General features: G+C 44.0%; 1 protein-coding gene across 8 annotated transcripts in view; it reads right to left on the bottom strand.

Moving 5' to 3' along the window:
• The window catches only part of PLXNB2 (plexin B2), a 325,762-nt gene that overhangs the window by 67,468 nt on the left and 238,583 nt on the right, over positions 1 to 19,711 (bottom strand). For 7 of the 8 annotated variants that reach the window (XM_073328266.1, XM_073328265.1, XM_073328269.1 and 4 more), the window contains 3 exons: positions 16,445 to 16,545; positions 8,316 to 8,442; positions 6,456 to 6,606 (listed from right to left, as the gene is read on the bottom strand). In XM_073328266.1, coding sequence (XP_073184367.1) covers positions 6,456 to 6,606; positions 8,316 to 8,442; positions 16,445 to 16,545 — 379 coding nt within the window. Of the gene's footprint in view, positions 1 to 6,455; positions 6,607 to 8,315; positions 8,443 to 10,107; positions 10,359 to 16,444; positions 16,546 to 19,711 lie in introns of those variants that run through there. The other variant, XM_073328270.1, reaches the window with a different exon arrangement.

Genomic DNA, 19,711 nt, shown 5'->3' with positions numbered 1-19,711 from the left:
CGATCGGGGGAAGTCCCGGACGACTGGAAAAAGGCTAATGTAGTGCCCATCTTTAAAAAAGGGAAGAAGGAGGATCCTGGGAACTACAGGCCAGTCAGCCTCACCTCAGTCCCTGGAAAAATCATGGAGCAGGTCCTCAAGGAATCAATTCTGAAGCACTTAGAGGAGAGGAAAGTGATCAGGAACAGTCAGCATGGATTCACCCAGGGCAAGTCATGCCTGACTAATCTAATTGCCTTCTATGACGAGATAACTGGCTCTGTGGATGAGGGGAAAGCATTGTACGTGTTGTTCCTTGACTTTAGCAAAGCTTTTGACACGGTCTCCCACAGTATTCTTGCCAGCAAGTTAAAGAAGTATGGGCTGGATGAATGGACTACAAGGTAGATAGAAAAATGGCTAGATTGTCGGGCTCAACGGGTAGTGATCAATGGCTCCACGTCTAGTTGGCAGCTGGTATCAAGTGGAGTGCCCCAAGCGTCAGTCCTCGGGCCGGTTTTGTTCCATATCTTCATTAATGATCTAGAGGATGGTGTGGATTGCACCCTCAGCAAGTTTGCAGGTGACACTATACTGGGAGGAGAGGTAGATACGCTGGAGGGTAGGGATAGGATACAGAGGGTCCTAGACAAATTAGAGGATTGGGCCAAAAGAAATCTAATGAGGTTCAACAAGGACAAGTGCAGAGTCCTGCACTTAGCACGGAAGAATCCCATGCACTGCTACAGACTAGGGACCGAATGGCTAGGCAGCAGTTCTGCAGAAAAGGAGACCTGTAACCTAGGGGTTACAGTGGACGAGAAGCTGGACATGAGTCAACAGTGTGCCGTTGTTGCCAAGAAGACAAGTGGCATTTTGGGCTATATAAGTAGGGGCATTGCCAGCAGATCGAGGGACGTGATCGTTCCCCTCTATTCGACATTGGTGAGGCCTCACCTGGAGTACTGTGTCCAGTTTTGGGCCCCACATTACAAGAAGGATGTGGAAAAATTGGAAAGAGTCCAGCGGAGGGCAACAAAAATGATTAACCAATTTATCTGAGCATAAGCTTTTGTGAGCTACAGCTCACTTCATTGGATGCATTCAGTGGAAAATACAGTGAGAAGATTTATATACACACAGAACATGAAAAAATGGGTGTTATCATACACATTGTAAGGAGAGTGATCACTTAAGATGAGCTATTACCAGCAGGAGAGCGGCGGGGGTGGGGGGGGTGGGTGGACGGAAGAAAACCTTTTGTAATGATAATCAAGGTGGGCCGTTGCCAGCAGTTAACAGGAACGTCTGGGGGCGGGGGGGGAGGGAATAGTTTTACTTTGTGTAATGACGCATCCACTCCCAGTCTCTATTCAAGCCTAAGTTAATTGTATCCAGTTTGCAAATTAATTCCAATTCAGCAGTCTCTTGTTGGAGTCTGTTTTTGAAGTCTTTTTGTTGTAATATTGCAACCTTTCGGTCTGTAATCGAGTGACCAGAGAGATTGAAGTGTTCTCCAACTGGTTTATGAGTGTTATAATTCTTGACGTCTGATTTGTGTCCATTTATTCTTTTACGTAGAGACTGTCCAGTTTGACCAATCTACATGGCAGTGGGGCATTGCTGGCACACGATGGCATATATCACATTGGTAGATGTGCAGGTGAATGAGCCTCTGATAGTGTGGCTGATGTGATTAGGCCCTGTGATGGTGTCCCCTGAATAGATACGTGGACACTTTCTACAAGACATTACCCTCTGATCCCACTGAGGGTTACCAAAAGAAACTATACCATTTGCTCAAGCAACTCCCTGAAAAAGCACAAGAACAAATCTGCACAGACACACCCCTGGAACCCCGACCTGGGGCATTCTATCTGCTACCCAAGATCCATAAACCTGGAAATCCTGGACGCCCATCATCTCAGGCATTGGCACCCTGACAGCAGGATTGTCTGGCTATGTAGACTCCCTCCTCAGGCCCTACACTACCAGCACTCCCAGCTATCTTCGAGACACCACTGACTTCCTGAGGAAACTACAATCCATCGGTGATCTTCCGGAAAACACCATCCTAGACACTATGGATGTAGAAGCCCTCTACACCAACATTCCACACAAAGATGGACTACAAGCCGTCAGGAACAGTATCCCCGATAATGTCACGGCAAACCTGGTGGCTGAACTTTGTGACTTTGTCCTCACCCATAACTATTTCACATTTGGGGACAATGTATACCTTCAAATCACCGGAACTGCTATGGGTACCCGCATGATCCCACAGTATGCCAACATTGTTATGGCTGACTTAGAACAACGCTTCCTCAGCTCTCGTCCCCTAGTGCCCCTCCTCTACTTGCGCTACATTGATGACATCTTCATCATCTGGACCCATGGAAAAGAAGCCCTTGAGGAATTCCACCATGATTTCAACAATTCCCATTCCACCATCAACCTCAGTCTGGACCAGTCCACACAAGAGATCCACTTCCTGGACACTACGGTGCTAATAAGCGATGGTCACATAAACACCACCCTATACCGGAAACCTACCGACCACTATTCCTACCTACATGCCTCCAGCTTTCACCCAGACCACACCACACGATCTATTGTCTACAGTCAAGCTCTACGATACAACCGCATTTGCTCCAACCCCTCAGACAGAGACAAACACCTACAAGATCTCTATCAAGCGTTCTTACAACTACAATACCCACCTGCTGAAGTGAAGAAACAAATTGACAGAGCCAGAAGAGTACCCAGAAGTCACCTACTACAGGACAGGCCCAACAAAGAAAATAACAGAACGCCACTAGTCATTACCTTCAGCCCCCAACTAAAACCTCTCCAATGCATCATCAAGGATCTACAACCTATCCTGAAGGACGACCCATCACTCTCACAAATCTTGGGAGACAGGCTAGTCCTTGCCTACAGACAGCCCCCCATCCTGATGCAAATACTCACCAGCAACCACACAACAGAACCACTAACCCAGGAACCTCTCCTTGCAACAAAGCCTGTTGCCAACTGTGTCCACATATCTATTCAGGGGACACCAATATAGGGCCTAATCACGTCAGCCACACTATCAGAGGCTCGTTCACCTGCACATCTACCAACGTGATATATGCCATCATGTGCCAGCAATGCCCCTCTGCCATGTGCATTGGTCAAACTGGATAGTATCTACGTAAAAGAATAAATGGACACAAATCAGTTGTCAAGAATTATAACATTCATAAACCAGTTGGAGAACACTTCAATCTCTCTGGTCACTTGATTTCAGACCTAAAGGTCGCAATATTACAACAAAAAGACTTCAAAAACAGACTCCAACGAGAGACTGCTGAATTGGAATTAATTTGCAAACTGGATACAATTAACTTAGGCTTGAATAGAGACTGGGAGTGGATGTGCCATTACATAAAGTAAAACTATTTCCCCATGTTTATTCCTCCCCCACCCCCCACCGCTCCTCATACGTTCCTGTTAACTGCTGGTAATGGCCCACCTTGATTATCACTACAAAAGGTTTTCTCCCCCCCCTTCGCTGCTCTCCTGCTGGTAAAAGCTTATCTTAAGTGATCACTCTTCTTACAATGTGTATGATAACACCCATTTTTTCATGTTCTGTGTGTATATAAATCTCCTCACTGTATTTTCCACTGAATGCATCCGATGAAGTGAGCTGTAGCTCACGAATGCTTACGCTCAAATAAACTGGTTAGTCTCTAAGGTGCCACTAGTACTCCTTTTCTTTTTGCAAATGTAGACTAACACGGCTGCTACTCTGAAAAATGGTTAGGGGACTGGAACACATGACTTATGGAGGAGAGGCTGAGGGAACTGGGATTGTTTAGTCTGCGGAAGAGAAGAATGAGGGGGGATTTGATAGCTGCTTTCAACTACCTGAAAGGAGGTTCCAAAGAGGATGGATCTAGACTGTTCTCAGTGGTAGCAGAAGACAGAACAAGGAGTAATGGTCTCAAGTTGCAGTGGGGGCAGTTTAGCTTGGATATTAGGAAAAACTTTTTCACAAGGAGGGTGGTGAACCACTGGAATGCGTTACCTAGGGAGGTGGTGGAATCTCCTTCCTTAGAAGTTTTTAAGGTCAGGCTTCACAAAGCCCTGGCTGGGATGATTTAGTTGGGGATTGGTCCTGCTTTGAGCAGAGGGTTGGACTAGATGAGCTCCTGAGGTCTCTTCCAACCCTGATATTCTATGATTCTATGACGTTTTTATTATTTGTTGAAAATGTAAAACAAACACCTCACTGGAATCACAAGGTTAAAACTTTTACACTCATGATATAACTAATTTTATTTGTTCTTAATGTTTACTAAATTTTCAGTAACTGATGGTACAAAGATAGGATGGGATACATAAAGAGAAACAGCAAGTAGGCAACATTACAGAATAGTATTATAGTATGGAAATGCCTTAAGAATGTACTAGAATGATGAAAACTGAGGTAATAAGGAAAATGAGAATTGAATACAGAAGAAAAAAAATGATAGAAGAGTTATTTCTAAGAAAATATTTTCATAAAGTATGGATATTTCTTCCTGTAAAATTGCTTGTACGACTTGTGCATCAAACTCTATAAACTCATATGAATTAGAACAAGTCAACCTTGTACAAGTTATTCAGTAACTACAGTAATGCCTGAAATATTAAACTAGCACTTTGAACCTTTGGCTCATTGTACATAACTTCCCCGTGAATGTATTTCTAATCTGGATCATTACTGAACAAAGAATAGAAAAAGTATCTTTAGAAATTGGGGCTTTCTACAATGAGGATCTTTACAATTCCTCTTGCAGAAATCATTAAACTCCTGTGACAAGCTATTTCATAAGCTATTGAGCAACTGCAAACTGTGCTTTCCTCAAATAATTTCTTGAAAGAGTGATGGCAGCTTGGCTGTAAGATCACTTTACCTACCATTGGTTTTGTGGAAAATTTCAGTTAGGTTTGTATCCAACTCCTACTGCAGAGAACTTAAAATGAGATCTGCAAATCAGTGTCCTTCCAATTAGAATGCATCCTAGTCCTTTTGGAATTTTTCACAACTAAAGCGGTGTGGATGATTTCAACTTGGCGGAGCTTCTCAAGACTAAATGGTTGTGTCTGGATTTTTGTCACGTTCTACTAGCAATCATTCCATTGCCATTGGTGGTTACAGATTGCCTTCTGCTGTGGTGCCTGTGAGGCTTTTGAACATCGTCATATTGGTTCTGAAGGCTCTCTCAGATGGATTTGTTCGTGAGAAATTCAGAGGCCTCTATTATTTCTAGATGCCTTGATTACTCCAATGCTCCTCCTGATAGGCTTCCCATAACACTTTATGTGCTGACCGAAGTCAAACTACATCAACTTTATCAACATGGACAAGGACAAACCTGGGAGACAGGGGCATGCGCCGCCTGGGGCAAAGTCCTGGCTGGGACCCTAACTACTAACAAGCACACACTTAACAACCACTTAACACTACTATATGCAAACTATGTACAAAGGCCCTAAGGCAAAAAGTTCAAAAGGAGAAACGGCTAGCTCTTGCTAAGCAAGAAAGACACTCCGACTGACCACCACGGGAGGTAAGAAGGAACTGAGAGGGCGTAGGGACGGCAGTGCCTGATATACCACGGCTTGAGTGCAGCACTCCAGAGGGTGCCACAGCCAGCCCTACAGGTACTGCTAAGGCAAAAACGTGCAACGGCCGCACACGTGGCCGCATGAACACCCAGAATGGAATCGACATGAGCAAGCACTCGAAGAAGAATAGATGTTAATAGAACATTGCTATGAAGTCAAGCACTCAATAGCTAGAAAACCCCAGAAGAACTATGGTTGCTCATGGAAACCAACTGCATACAAACAGGGATGCAGAATTATGATAGCATCTTTAATTACATGGCATGCTATTTTTTCCTGCAGGACCCCTATCTAGTTTGTTACAGAATTTGAACGGTGTGTAGTAATAAGACAGGGAACTGCCAGATGAGAAAGGATGGTCTGTGGTGCAAGGAAACAGGCAGGCACACTTTGGAAATTCATAAAATTTAGGAGCAAGTGCTGAACAAGCTCTACTGCACATATGCAAATGTCAATTTATGGGGGACTGATAAGTCAGTCAAATCTAGACAGATTTTCATGAGTACAGGAAAAGGCACATCTCTGATCCCGTCTGCCTCATTTCAAGTTCCTGCTGCAAACACTGGAAGTGCTAGAACTGTTCAAAAAATAGTTGGAAAAACTTAACTTTGACCAAACTATTTTTCCACTAACCTCATGCATGGAAGTGACTGCACTGGTTTTTGCTGAAACTAGGAAGAGATCAAGAAAAGAAAAAAATTCAGCCCAATGGGTTGACCTTGGAAAAACTTATAAGCAAATGATAGATAATGGAGGATTACAATAGTAGTGATCATCTCACATAAAATAAATGGGAGGCAGCACAGTGTCCTTACCTTGACCTTTTGGAGTGGGAGGAATTGTAGTGGGAGGATCACAGATAATAGTCCCATTTCTCAGCTTTGCAATATTGGTTGTTTCACCAAACTGACAACAAAGCATGTCACTTTCAGTTAACTCTGGCAACGGACTTACAGTCAGTTCTACCTGGAAACACAAAGGCATAATTCTACTTTAGAAAAAAATGTCACAAAAAACAACCACCACTCAAACAAAAATGAGCAAGGTCAGAGACAGATTAAGATGGAGACTGATTAAGATGGAGACCGGGTGCTTTTATGGATTTTGATGCTCCAGGAAATTGGTGTGTTAGTTACTGGTTCTGTTTTTATAGTTTCTCATTGTCCCCCTTTTCCACAGCCACTGGTACTACAGTCAGTAATTAGATAGCCTCTTTTTCCCCTCTGAGACATCTTACTGCAGGAATTACAGCATTTTCTGTGGTGAATAGATGGACTACAATAAAAGCTTGGATGTATCACAGGAAAGAGTAAATTAAATGGAGGATGGTGATTTCCATGTTCTTTTCACGGTTTTGATTGTGACTTTTTCCCAGACAGATGATTTTCTTTTAGATTATTCTCCAGCAATGGATTTATTAAAATGGTCAGCTCCCTATCGACACTCACACCTTGCTTACCTCCTGATTGGGTTATCACAAAGCATTCTAGAATAGAGCTAGAGTCAAAGACCACTTGGGAAGTCTCAGCTCGAGCAGAATGTATCTGCCTGCTTGCTTGCTTTAGTGTATTACCCGCAGAGAATACATAAAACCTGTTGTCCAGAGGGAGACCTGGCTTTCTGTTCACTTTCAGGTACAATTCAAGTTGTAGATTTTTATCTAATGGAGCTCAATATGGTTTGAGTGTCTTCTCTCACTCTCTCTGCTCTCCACCATATCAATCCTGATCAAATAGGACACTTTCACTAATAGTTTTCACTATCTGGGGATAGTGACAGGGTATTATCAGTGATCCCAACTCAGCAGCTTGCTTCCACTGGTCCATCAGAGCCTGACTTTCAAGACTTCAGCCGGATTCAAAAAAGGGATTAGATATTTATATGAATAATGAGGAATACCCAGAGTTGTAACAGTAAATACTAAAACAAAATGCAAGGGTTTTGGAACAGATATGAACTCTCATGCTTCAGGGCTTAAAAGCTAACCTCTAACTAACTGGGGTCATACTGATTTAGTGCAGAGATTTTTGTACCTTCCTCTGAGGCATCTGGTATCTGCCACTCCCAGAGACAGGACACTGAACTAGACGGACCACTAGTCTGACCCAATATGACAATTCCTGTGTTCCTATTACTAGTTGACTTTCAAAGCATGGTTTAAGGCTCAACTGTTGACTCAAATTTCTGCCTAAGCGAGCTGCAAGTGGGTATTGAGAGGGCATGGAACCCTCTTGGAGATGGCCCATTTAATTAACATTAATGAGTTGTGTATTATTTTAACGTTTCAAAGATGTGCTTATAGAACATCCTGGATACGTGCATTTTATAAACTGAAAAATAAACAAAAGCTACACAAGTTTAATCAATTAACTTCAACTTAAAAAATCTATTCCCCATAATACAGACAAATGTAGCCTAGACTCAGACAGAGGCATTTCGACAACCATAACAGCATGTGCCACTTTTGTATACAGCTAAAGTTAAAAACTACACTTCTTTGTAATTGCAGCCTGCAAAAATGGCAGCTAAAAGAGTAGATGTAGGCTTCTTTCAATACAATTTCAAATTACCACTGCGAACAAATATGTATCGATATGTGTTTTTCTGATATGCTGCTTATAGCAACTGTATGTGTGCTTTAAGCATACAATAGGCAAAAAGTCTATTTTTCATACCTTGCCAGTGGCTTTGTGGCTCATATTTTGAGGATGCGCACTAGTAATAGTAATGCATATACCATCTGGACTCCACAGCCAATGGTTTGGCTTATTAGCCCTTTTACAGTCTATCTTCCTTGTGCACCTGATTAAAAAAAAACACAACAATATAAATATCTAATACAAAGCTGATTAAGATCAGTGTTCTCTGTTTTAAAAGACTTCTTCAAAAAAAATTAGGTATTGACAATTTTGCTTTCAGTTAGAAGAGGTTTTTAATTATAACATAATAGCTGCTTGTAAGACATCTGGGTGATAAAGCAAAACACAAATATTTACTGATAAGCCATTTTATATTCCATAAAACTAGACAATCCAATCCCACAGAGAGATGATATTTAATACAAAGAACTCAGAGAATGGACCAGTTACCTGCAGTTCATCCAAATAAGACCCATTCCATCTATGCCTTAACATACTACTTTAAATTCCTTGACCAGTCTTCTATTTCTACAGCTCAAGTGGAAAATTTAGGTCTTTACTGGTGTAACAGCAGCAGACACACAACTGACCCATAAAACTAAGAGAGCATCAGAGCTGTGGCTGTAGGCTTGTCTGATTCCAGCGTTAGAGGGCTATTAACGTAAGTGAATTTATTAGCTATGACTCTTGTGTCAAAGATTCCACTCCAGGCCCACCTTCTCGCTTTCTTAGCTACTACTGGAGGCAGGGGTAACAGGGGCTGTGGCGTCTCACTAACAGGTCAGGGGGATTGTCACAGATGGAAGACAGGAGGCAGACAGGGAAGGTGTCATTGGTTCTAAGAGGTGACAGACCTGGTTATAGGAGGGGAGTTAGCTGAATAGGCCCCACAAAACTTTGGGTCAGCCTTGTACACCATTTTCACCTATTGTATGATGCCTAGCACAATGGAGCCCAATCCTGATTAATGCCTCTGGACAGTTACTGAAATATTAATATTAAAATAACAGAATTCAAGTAACAATACAATCATTGTACTGTTGGTTAGTGTACAGTTCTAATAGCCACACTACCTTCTGAATATTGTACGTATACAAACTGCGTGTGTGTAGGTACACACATATATACCTACACACACAATTGGTGAAGTACTGTGTCTGATCATGGGTTATAATGTGGTGTAACTAAGTAAAAAACTTCAAAAATGAGTTCTAGATTTTCCTTGTAAATTAATAAAATACTAGAAAATGTACAAAAATGCATGTTTGCCCATGTGTCACAGAGACCATTAATACTTCGCAATATTGAGGTCAGAGGTTATATCAGAAACCTGAAGGGAAATCTAGGGAAAACTGCCATTTGTATGATATATGACACAGCCTTCAGCTCCCAGAAGCTTAAGAGGAGTTCAAGTTGAACTTGCTCATATATTCTGAATCCCCAGGATTATATATATGCTAACCGACGTACAGACTGAAAAGCAACAGTGTATTACACAAACCTGCATGGAATGCATAACCTTTGCTGGGGTACTCCGTGTTCTGCTTTACATCAGGCTTGTAACTTAATGTGATCGTTCTAATTTTTAGACAGGAAGCAAGAGGCCTGAAATTTATCTGCATACCACAATTAAATAACCCCTTTGTGCGGACAGCAAGCACTTCATATCATGAAACCCCAACAGCTCATGCCAAGGGACTAATTAACCTAGCAGTCAGAAGCAGAGTTATAAGGCTGTAGCCCCCTATTCGAACCCCATCAATGCAGCGTAAAAACAAGAGACATTCCAAGATTGCTCAGCACATTCATAGAAAACGAAGTTACTTACCTGTAACTGGAGGTTCTTCGAGATGGGTGGTCCCTATCTGTATTCCACTGAGGATTGTGCAATGCACCATGTGCCTGGAGCCAGAGCTTTTGCAAGTAGTACTGTTCAGCGGTCTGCACATGAGACCTGCAGGACCTTATGGTTTTGCCTGAGGCGACGAAGGGCACAGCGAGCCACCGGCATCTCCAGTTCCTGCTCTACCGCAGAGCTGTTGGAGGATGGATAGGGACCACACATCTTGAAGAACCTCCAGTTACAGGGAAGTAACTTCATTTTCATCTTCGAGTGATGGTCCCTACTGTATTCCACTGAAGGTGAGTGCCTAGGTGGGAGGATGGCATGAGGAGACTGTGGAACGGAGGACTGCTGCTCTGAAAAAAAGTGTCCATTGAGGAATCATGCACTAGAGCAGGGATTCTCAACCTTTTTCTTTCTGAGGCCCCCCATCATGCTATAAAAACTCCACAGCCCACCTGTGCCACAATAATTGTTTTTCTCCATAAAAAAAGACAGGGCTAGCTTTCAGGGGTAGCAAGCAGGACAGTTGCCTGGGGTACCACGCCACAGAGGGCACCACGAAGTTAAGTTGCTCAGGCTTCAGCTTCAGTCCCAGGTGTTAGGGCTCAGGGCCCCAGACTACAGTCCTGTGTAGTGGGGCTTCGGCTTTCTGCCCTAGGCCCTAGTGAGTTTAGTGCTGGCCATGCTTAGCGGCCCCCCGAAACCTGCTCGCGGCCCCCCACGGTGCCCTGGACCCCTGGTTGAGAACCACTACTAGAACATAATGTGTGGAAAAGGTGTGTACAGAACTCCACGTGGTCTTCTTGCATATGTCTGCAAGGGGCATGTTGTGGAGTGTGGCTGATGCTTGCACTCCCATGGAATGGGCCTGAATCCCTTCAGGTAGGGATCGTCCTGATAATTGATAGTGTGTAATGACCCTGAGACTCACTTGGAAATTCTCTGGGTGGAAATGGCTTGCCCTTTCATTCTCTCTGCTATGGCTACAAAAAGCCTAGGAGATTTCCAAAATGGCTTTATCTGCTCAAGATAAAAATCCAAGACCCTGTGAACATCTATTGAGTCAAGTCTCCTTTCCTCATTAGAGGCGTGAGGGTTGGGGAAGAAGGAAGGAAAGTGTATGGGTTGACTGAGGTCAAATTGGGAAACCATCTTGGGTAGGTACTTGGGGTGAAGGCATAAAGAGACCTTGTCTTTATGGAAAATGGTGAAAGGGGGGTTAGCCATCATGGCTCCCAGTTTGCCAATCCTCCTAGACAACGTAATAGCAACAAGGAAAGTGACTTTCATGGACAGGAGTGACAGCAAGCATGAGGCCATAGGTTTGAAGGGAGTGGTCGTCAATGAGGAAAGAACTAGGTTAATGTCCCATTGGAGGGCAATAGGCTGAGTGGGAGGGTATTTTCGCAGAAGGCCCTTCCAGAATCGTAGTTAAGAGGTGGGTAAAAATGGAATGCCCATCCACCAGTGAGTGTAAAGCGCTGATGGCAGCTGCATGCACCTTAATGGAACTGAGGGCAAGTCCCGAGTTCTTCAGATAGATGAAATATTCCAAGAATAGCGGGATGCCCACAGTTTCAGGGACAAGGCCCTGTCGTGCAGCCCAGGAAGTGAAACGCGTCTATTTGGCTTGATACAAGTGTCTTGTGGAGTCTTTCCTGCTGCTTGAAAGGACATCTTGAACTGCCAGAGAGCATTCCTGGGCTAGTAGAGGCGTCCATCCAAAAACCAAGCAGTCAATGGAAGTGTGTGTGGGTTGGGGTGTCTGAGTCTGCTGTTGTGTTGTTGAGTCAGTAGCTTTGTGAACATCCGAGGTGTGAGTGGAGGGTGCTTCGACATGCAGAGGAGAAGCAGGAGCCAGAATTGGCAAGGCCAGAAGGGGGTGATCAAGATAGTTGTTGCTTTCTCTCGTCTGATCTTGTGGATTACTTGTGGTAGGAGAGGTAAGGCAGGGAAGGCGTAGTGCATCCGGTCCAACCAATTGATGAATAGGACATCTCCCTTTGAGTGAGTTCAATTCCTCTCCTTGAACAATACTGGGTGAATTTGGTGTTGTTGTGGGATGCCAAAAGATCCCTTACTAAGGTTCCCCACCGACCAAAGATGTCCGTGATTAGAGTCGTGCAACTCCCATTCATGGTCGGTTGCAAAGTTTCTGCTGAGACCATCGGCAATCATGTTCTGGGTAACCGGTAGGTAGGCTACCGTCAGAAGGATATGATGTGTGATGGACCATTCCCAGAGGTGTACAGCTTCCACACACAGGGCTCAGGGTCTTGTTCCCCCGTGCTTGTTTATGTAGAAGACCTTGGTGGTGTTGTCTGATATTATAGGAACATGTCAGCCCTGAATGGTGGGCAGGAATGTTTGGCCAGCTTTGTGTACTACCCAGGGTTCCAATACATTTATGTGCATCCTGGCCGCCTGTGGCATCCAGGTGCCTTGTATCATGCGGTCACCCATGTGGGCGCCCCAGCCCACCAGGGATGCATCCACTATGATTGTCACTATGATTGGATGAGGGTGGGAGGAAGGTCATCCCCAAGCAGACTCATCGTGGGTCCCTCCACCATTGTAGTGAGGAGATGACTTCTGGTGGTATGCTGAGAAGAGTGCATAAATTGATGCATGGGGGAGTAGACTTTTTGTAGCCAGAGCTGGAGGGAGCACAGGTGCAGGAAAGCGAAGGGTATGACGTATGTGCAGGCCACCGCGTGTCCCAAATGAGAAAGACAGATTTTGGCCAGAACTGAAGGGTTGGATGTGACCAGAGGGATTAGTTCTTGCATTTTCTGGAATCCGTTCCGTGGCAGATAAGCTTGGCTGGAAGTCGCATCTGTGCAAGCTCCTATGAACTCCAGGGATTGTGTAGGGCATAAAATCGATTTTTCCATGTTGAAGCTGACCCCGAGGGAGCTGAGGAGTAGAAGCAGCTGTGATGACAATTCCTAGGCCTCTTCCTTGGACTGTGCTGCTATCAGCCAGTCATCTAGATAGGGAAAAATGCGGATTCTCTAATGTCTGAGATGAGCTGCTGCCACCACCAAGAAAACTTTTGTGAACAGTCGTGGGGCAGTGGTAAGTCCAAATGGGAGAACGCTCTATTAAAGATATCGAGGTCTCACCTTGAACCTCAGGAACCTTCTGTGTGTCGGGTGTATATTGATGTGGAAGTAGGCGTCCTGCATATCAAGAGTCGTAAACCACATACCCTTCTCCAGTGAGGGAATGATTGTTGCAAATGTGACCAGGTGGAATCTTGGTTTAGAAGTTGAATGGTTGAGGTGTCATGATTAAATACTAGTCTCCATCCTCCATTCTCTTAGGTTCTAAGACATAACTCAGGTAGAATCCTGTTCCCTGAAAGGGAACTGAGATTAGCTCCACAGCTCCCCTTAGCAAAAGGGTGTTCCATGCATGTGGCCTGAGGTGGAGGGCAAGATGCGGGCATTGCTGTAAACTCTAGGATGCAGCTGCTCCGAATAATATCTAGGACCCACTTGTCCATTTTATTGCTTTCCATGCTGGTAGAAAGAGTCTGAGGCACCCCCGAAGGAGATAGGCAGGGTGTACAGAGAGTGGTGGACAGCTCTCTAAGGACACTCAGAAATACCACTTACGTGACAAATGGGTGCGTTGCATGGATGACTGGGCAGTCGATATAGACAGACGGGGTCTGCGTATCTTAGGGCGTTTTTGAGGAAGCTTGTAGGTGGTGGAGCCCTGACGTGATGTGATTGTGGTTGAGTGGTAGCATTTCCTCTTGGGTGCTGGTGTGTAGATACCCAAAGATCTTAAAGTGGCTCTAGTGTCCATTAGGGAGTGCAGGGTCTCATCTGTCTTCTGATTGAAGAGATGTGATTCATTGAATGAAAGATTCTCTACAATGTTCTGCACTTCCCTAGGGAAGCCAGAGGAGTGTAACCAGGATTCCCCATTGCCCAGACATGGAAAGCTGTGTCTGCAGAGTCCACTGCGGCCAGCAGCATGGACGTGGTGAATAACGTGTCTTCTTGCAAAACTGCCTGGAATTGATTGCGATCTTGTGAGGTAGCTTGTCTGTGAACTCAGCCAATTGCCCACAGTTGTTAAAATCATATTTGTTCATTGGGGCTAAGTAATTTGAAATACGAAATTGGAGCCCTGCGGAAGAGAAGACCTTTCTGCCCATCAGGTCTAGCCTCTTATCCTCTCTATTGGATGGGGTGGAGCGGGGGTGTTTTTGCTGGAATTTTCTGATGCTGCCTGGATGACCCATGAGTTCAATGGAGGATAAGAAAATAGGAAAGCTGACCCTTTGGGGGAGAACATAATACCTCTTCTTAGCCTCTTTCAGGGTGGGTGTACACATAGCTGGGGTGTGTGCTGGCTGGAGGATGGTGTCATTGACTGGTAGGGCCACCCTCGCTGGTATTGAAATGTGCAACATGTCATGCAGCTGGTGTTGACTGTCCTGTACTTTGTCGAGTGGATCCCTAGCACTTTGGCTATTCTCCACAGAAGAACTGTCAATAGTCATCCAGTGGGGAGGAGGGGATTGAAGAGGCGGCCACATCTGGAGAAGATGAGGGATGCCTCTCCGGATCCTCTGGTACCATTGGAGTTGGACTAATCAGTGCATCGTCCAATGCTATATCGGAGTGCCTCCCGACTACGGTTGTGGACGATGGGAAGCAGGCCTGTTCGAAGGGTGAATTTTGGGGCCACAAGCTCCAGTTTGGTCAAGCTGGTTGAACCTGCTGTTGGCTGACCCATAGCCTGTAACCACGGAGCCGGATACCAGCTCTGTGAGTAAGGCAAGATGGAGAACTGCCACGATACCATCAAAACCTTCTGGTAGTCGTGCTTCCAAAACAGAACCAGTGGACTGTGTCGGACATCCATATCATCTGAATCAGAGGAGTTGGAAATGTCTCCAAATGATGGTGCCTTCAGAACCACCAGAAAGGGGGGGGGGGTGGGAACAAGTGGGGAACAAATCACTGCAAGCTGATAATCGGATCAGGGCATGTGGAGCCCACAGCCCTTCTGGTGCAAACAACTCGTGCGGACCCAGAACACTTACGAGTCTCCCAGGGGTCAGTGGTCTGTTCTGCAGGAGGACCTGGCACCAGTAACTGCATCTGTCTGGAGACGGATGGCTCCCTTAGCACTGATGGAGCTGGAGCAGGCAGAGTTGCAGGATCCGTAATCGGTACCGATGGATCCGGTGATCGGCATGGTCGTTTTTCGGTCTTGTGAGTCTTGGAAAGCCTGATTCCTCTGTGGCCGGAACTCACGGATAAGAAGTCCTTCTTAGACTTGGAGGACGATATACTGCCATGCCCATGTGCATGCTTCCTTGGATCACGGCTAGGCCTGGCACGGGGTCCTTCGCACTTGTACCGGTGAAGCCCAATGAAGGTTCCACAATAGGGGAAGCACTCTCCACTTGTTCAGGCTGATGTACCGGGGGGTTCCACGGCCAGGATCCAATGCCGGTCCTAAGGCAAACCCCATGATGTGTTTCCTGAGGTGGAGAGCCCAGTTTTCTTGAGTATGGGCAGAGAAAGAAATGGATGCTATGTGGGATTTCCCCAAGCAGTACAAACAGCGTTGGTGCTCATTGCAGATGGAAAACAAGCAGGGAGCACAGATTTTGAACCCATAAATCTTCTTCGGCATAATCTAGTACCTAAGCCTGGGTATTGGATGGGGTTGGGTGGGAGGGAAGTTTGGCTGGAAACCCCGCCAAATCGGCTTCCCAAGTCCTAAATCTACTACGAAGAAGGAAAAATCTAACAAAAAATACAGAACAAAATAATAAATCTAAACTATGAACAGTACTAAGAGTCTTCTCGTAAAGTTTTGGAAAGTGCATCACAAGGAGATAGAATAGAAGCTCTGACTGGGACCACGCAGCAATGAGAAGGAACTGGAGATGCCGCCAGCCCACCGTGACCTTTATTGCCTTGCGCGAATCCATGAGGCAGTACAGGCACATAACCCTCAGTGGAATACAGTAGAGACCATCACTCAAAGAAGAATACATATTTCTGAATATTAATTTAGTTACCTACATAGATAAGTCAGTCAAGTGTCAGTTCCTATACTCCTGTGATTAGCTGTGAGCTCAGCATACGATGCCTTGCACTATAGAGCAATTCAAAATAAAATTGTGTTTGACTGATTTATATTTTATGGGTATTAGTAGTTCTCTTCCTTGCTGTCTTATTTGCTTGCCTGCTACACCCATGCATATAAGGACTTTGTCTGTGAACAGTGTCAACCCACCCCACACTACACTACACACCACCTGCAAAATATCAACAATACTTACTTCCCCTCCATTACACACCAGCCGCAGTAAGGATCCTGTGCTTGAGTACACAGAGTACAATTTGAGTAACTAGCACATTCCTGGACAGGAAGGCGAAACACCTGGAGAATGAAGATGAAAAGAAACGTAACACAATATGAACAAAGAAAATAAGGACCAATTTAGCTCAACTTCATTTCTGAAGAAAGTATTCCACTTGGTTTCACAATGGCCACATAGAGACATATCAATCACTTCCCTAATCCTTGACTTGTTGACTCTGTGACTGGAGTCCAATTTCACATTTTTTTCTGCTCTATTATATTGCAAGTCTCATCTATTTTCTGTCCAATATAATGTGATATTTTGGACAGTCAACATGTAATCTGCCTTTTGCTGGAAATGAACGCGTCCATCATTTTCCCCAGATTAGGCAGGTGCCTTCTGGAAATCCCCATTACAATGACTACTGCAGGGCACAAACATTAGACACTGCACAAATGGCTTTCCACTTCTTCAAAGAATAGCTGCTCTAGGACAGGCATTTCCACATGTCTAACTTTGAACTGATTGGCGCAAACAGCCATTCCAGTTCCCTTTATGACTAGAATACCCTCCCATTTTAGTTGGTACTACCGCCCAGTGCTTGGAAATACATCCAGAAGTGTTATTTCTATCCAGCAGCAGTTCAGCATGTTCAAAAGCAAGAGAATTTTGGAATGCCCAGAGGTATCTCAGTTCTCTATTCATATCCCTTGTTGCCATACAACAAATTAAAGTGGAAAAATTGAAATAACCAATGTAAAACTATGAAACGAAGCAGTAGTGGAGAAAATAGCAGCCATGCTCCTCATACCCCCCAGCAAACACACTGCCTCTGCTTTTGATTTCCTGTAGTGATGGGTGTAAATAACTTTGTTTTCCTTTGGTTTATGACAAAGTGAGCCAAGGCACAGTCTTGTGTTTTAAATTATGCTTGTGTTTTAAATTATGCTGCTGAAATTGCACAAAAGCTCTTGAAGGAAATAGGACATACTCTTTCTGCTGACCATTGAGATTTACTTCTGAAGACGACAAAAACTTTGGAAATCATAACTCAGTCTTTTTTTTTTCTTTTAGCAACTGGCAGGTAGCTGAAAAATTACTCTAAAAATCCAAAAATATAGTTTTTATTTTGCACATTAGCAGAGACCAAGATATGGGTCAATTAAAAAAAAAAAAAAAAAAAGCCAGTATCTGATAGTTCCCATCTATTGAGATGTGTCCTTGTTCCCATTTTTTCTTTTTCATACTGTTTTTTCATTTAGATTTTTACTTAAATGGAGTTCAGATCTTGGAACACCCTCTTGCTAATTGGTACTATGGTCATGAGTAACATAATATTAAAAGGGATGACACTCTCGCTCTCCCTTATGACAAAGTATTTGTTTCATAATCCTGGCAGGCAGGAACAAGCCCTAAGAGATATTATAGTGTCTCTACAAGTCTGATGTAAACGTAATGGATTAAAAAAAAGCTGCTCCGTTTAGATTGTGAGATTCAGTTTTAAAAGGCAAACAAGCTCATTTTACAGATTTTCTGACACTTAAAATCAAAGAGATTGGTAAAAGCTAAACAGTGAACAAGGCAAGAATAATGGTATGTAACTGCCACAGGCTGCTGTTTTATTCCCAATACGGGAGCTAGCTACCATGCCAAATTTGGAAGCCTACCACTTCTGTACACTTTGAACAAACCAAAATAGGTATGGCAGGGGTGATGCAGTCTTTTCCAATTTCTCAGTGAAGCTGCAGGGGACTTCTCCTGATCTCTTTATGAGCTCTGGGAATCAGGTGGGAGGGGGCTAGACTTTAAAAAACATTTGCACCAAACCACCCACTGCTTATTTACACAACAGAAGAAAACACTGAACAGATGGGAGGAAGAATTGAATCAGGAAAGCAGGAAACTCTTTCACTCTCTGACTTTAATCTCTTTTTGCTTCTTTACCATCTTTCCGCCAGTTCTAATGTTTTACATTTGATACACCAAAATATCTCCCAGCACAACACTACCTCGTATGTCTGCCTTCACTCTGCTATAATGTCCCTGCTGTGGTAACCACATAGGACCCAGCACTTGGTCTCTGAGTGACAAGGTTCATTGCATCTGACAGTTACCGTTTATCACTGAATACCTGTATCAGCACAGGGATAGAGTCCTTAAGTTGTTTACTGTAGTTTAAATTGGTCTTAAATTTTCAACTCTGCACTAGATTCTCTGACATATCAACAACCCCATATTCACATGGTACACTAGAACAGAAGTACAATTTTCAACATTTGTTTCCCCTCCCTTCAATTACGCTGTTTTATTTCTTCACGCTATTAAGACTTTTAGTCTCCGTCAAGTTATGTAGTTACTAAAAGTAGGTGAAAGGATTTGACTGTTCATTGCAATTAATGGAGTTACATTGCTTCCATCTTCCACATTTATACAGCACCCACTGTTAAATAATAATAGTATCTAAGCAGAATACATATTTTATAGAAGAAAACTAAGGCTAGGTCTATCCTGCGACAACCAGTGTGCAATTTGCAGCTGTGTAGATGTACCCACACTAGCTGTAATCTAGTTAGTTTATTAAAAATAGCAGTGAGGCAATATGGGCTGTGAATGGTGATGGGGGCTGTACAAGCCTGCCTGGCTCCCTGGCTATGTTATCGTCTTGCTAGACTACACTGAAGCTGGTACCACCGCATGCTCACTATTTTTAGTGAGATAGTTAGAAAAAAGCTAAAATGAGCTCCGAATTACAGCGCCCGTTGGAGTATAGACAGACAGCATTCAGAATTTGTAGTCTACACTACAATGGAATCTTCTGATCTGTTGAAATTGAAATGTCCTGCAGAGACAGTGTAATAGAGTTTTTGACAGAGTTTCTCCAGAAACCAGGCAGGGACCTGACAGAACCTAGCCTACCATGCAGCGTTTGAAACCTGGTTGTTTTCCTGCTTCCTTGCCTGCCTGGCTACTCCACAGCCCTCCTGGACGGCTGCTAGGGATGCCAGGGCTTTCCAGTTTCATGGTTCTGGGCGGCCTGCCCCAGAGCCTGGGCACCTTTCCCTTTCACAAAGAAGTTTGAAATTTTACGGGTGTGTTTTGAATCAGAATGGAACCAGATTTTGAAATATTGCAATCTTCTGAAAAACAACTACCTGTGTAGTATCTAGTCTACACAATATGTACTTTATCATTCACTGAACTGATTCATTTCCCCCTCTGGCATCTCATGTTAAAGCCCTTATC

Source organism: Lepidochelys kempii, chromosome 1, assembly GCF_965140265.1.
Source record: "Lepidochelys kempii isolate rLepKem1 chromosome 1, rLepKem1.hap2, whole genome shotgun sequence".
Lineage (NCBI taxonomy): Eukaryota > Metazoa > Chordata > Testudines > Cheloniidae > Lepidochelys > Lepidochelys kempii.
Note: the sequence above shows the minus strand (reverse complement) of the source record. Positions and strands in the feature narration are given on the sequence as shown.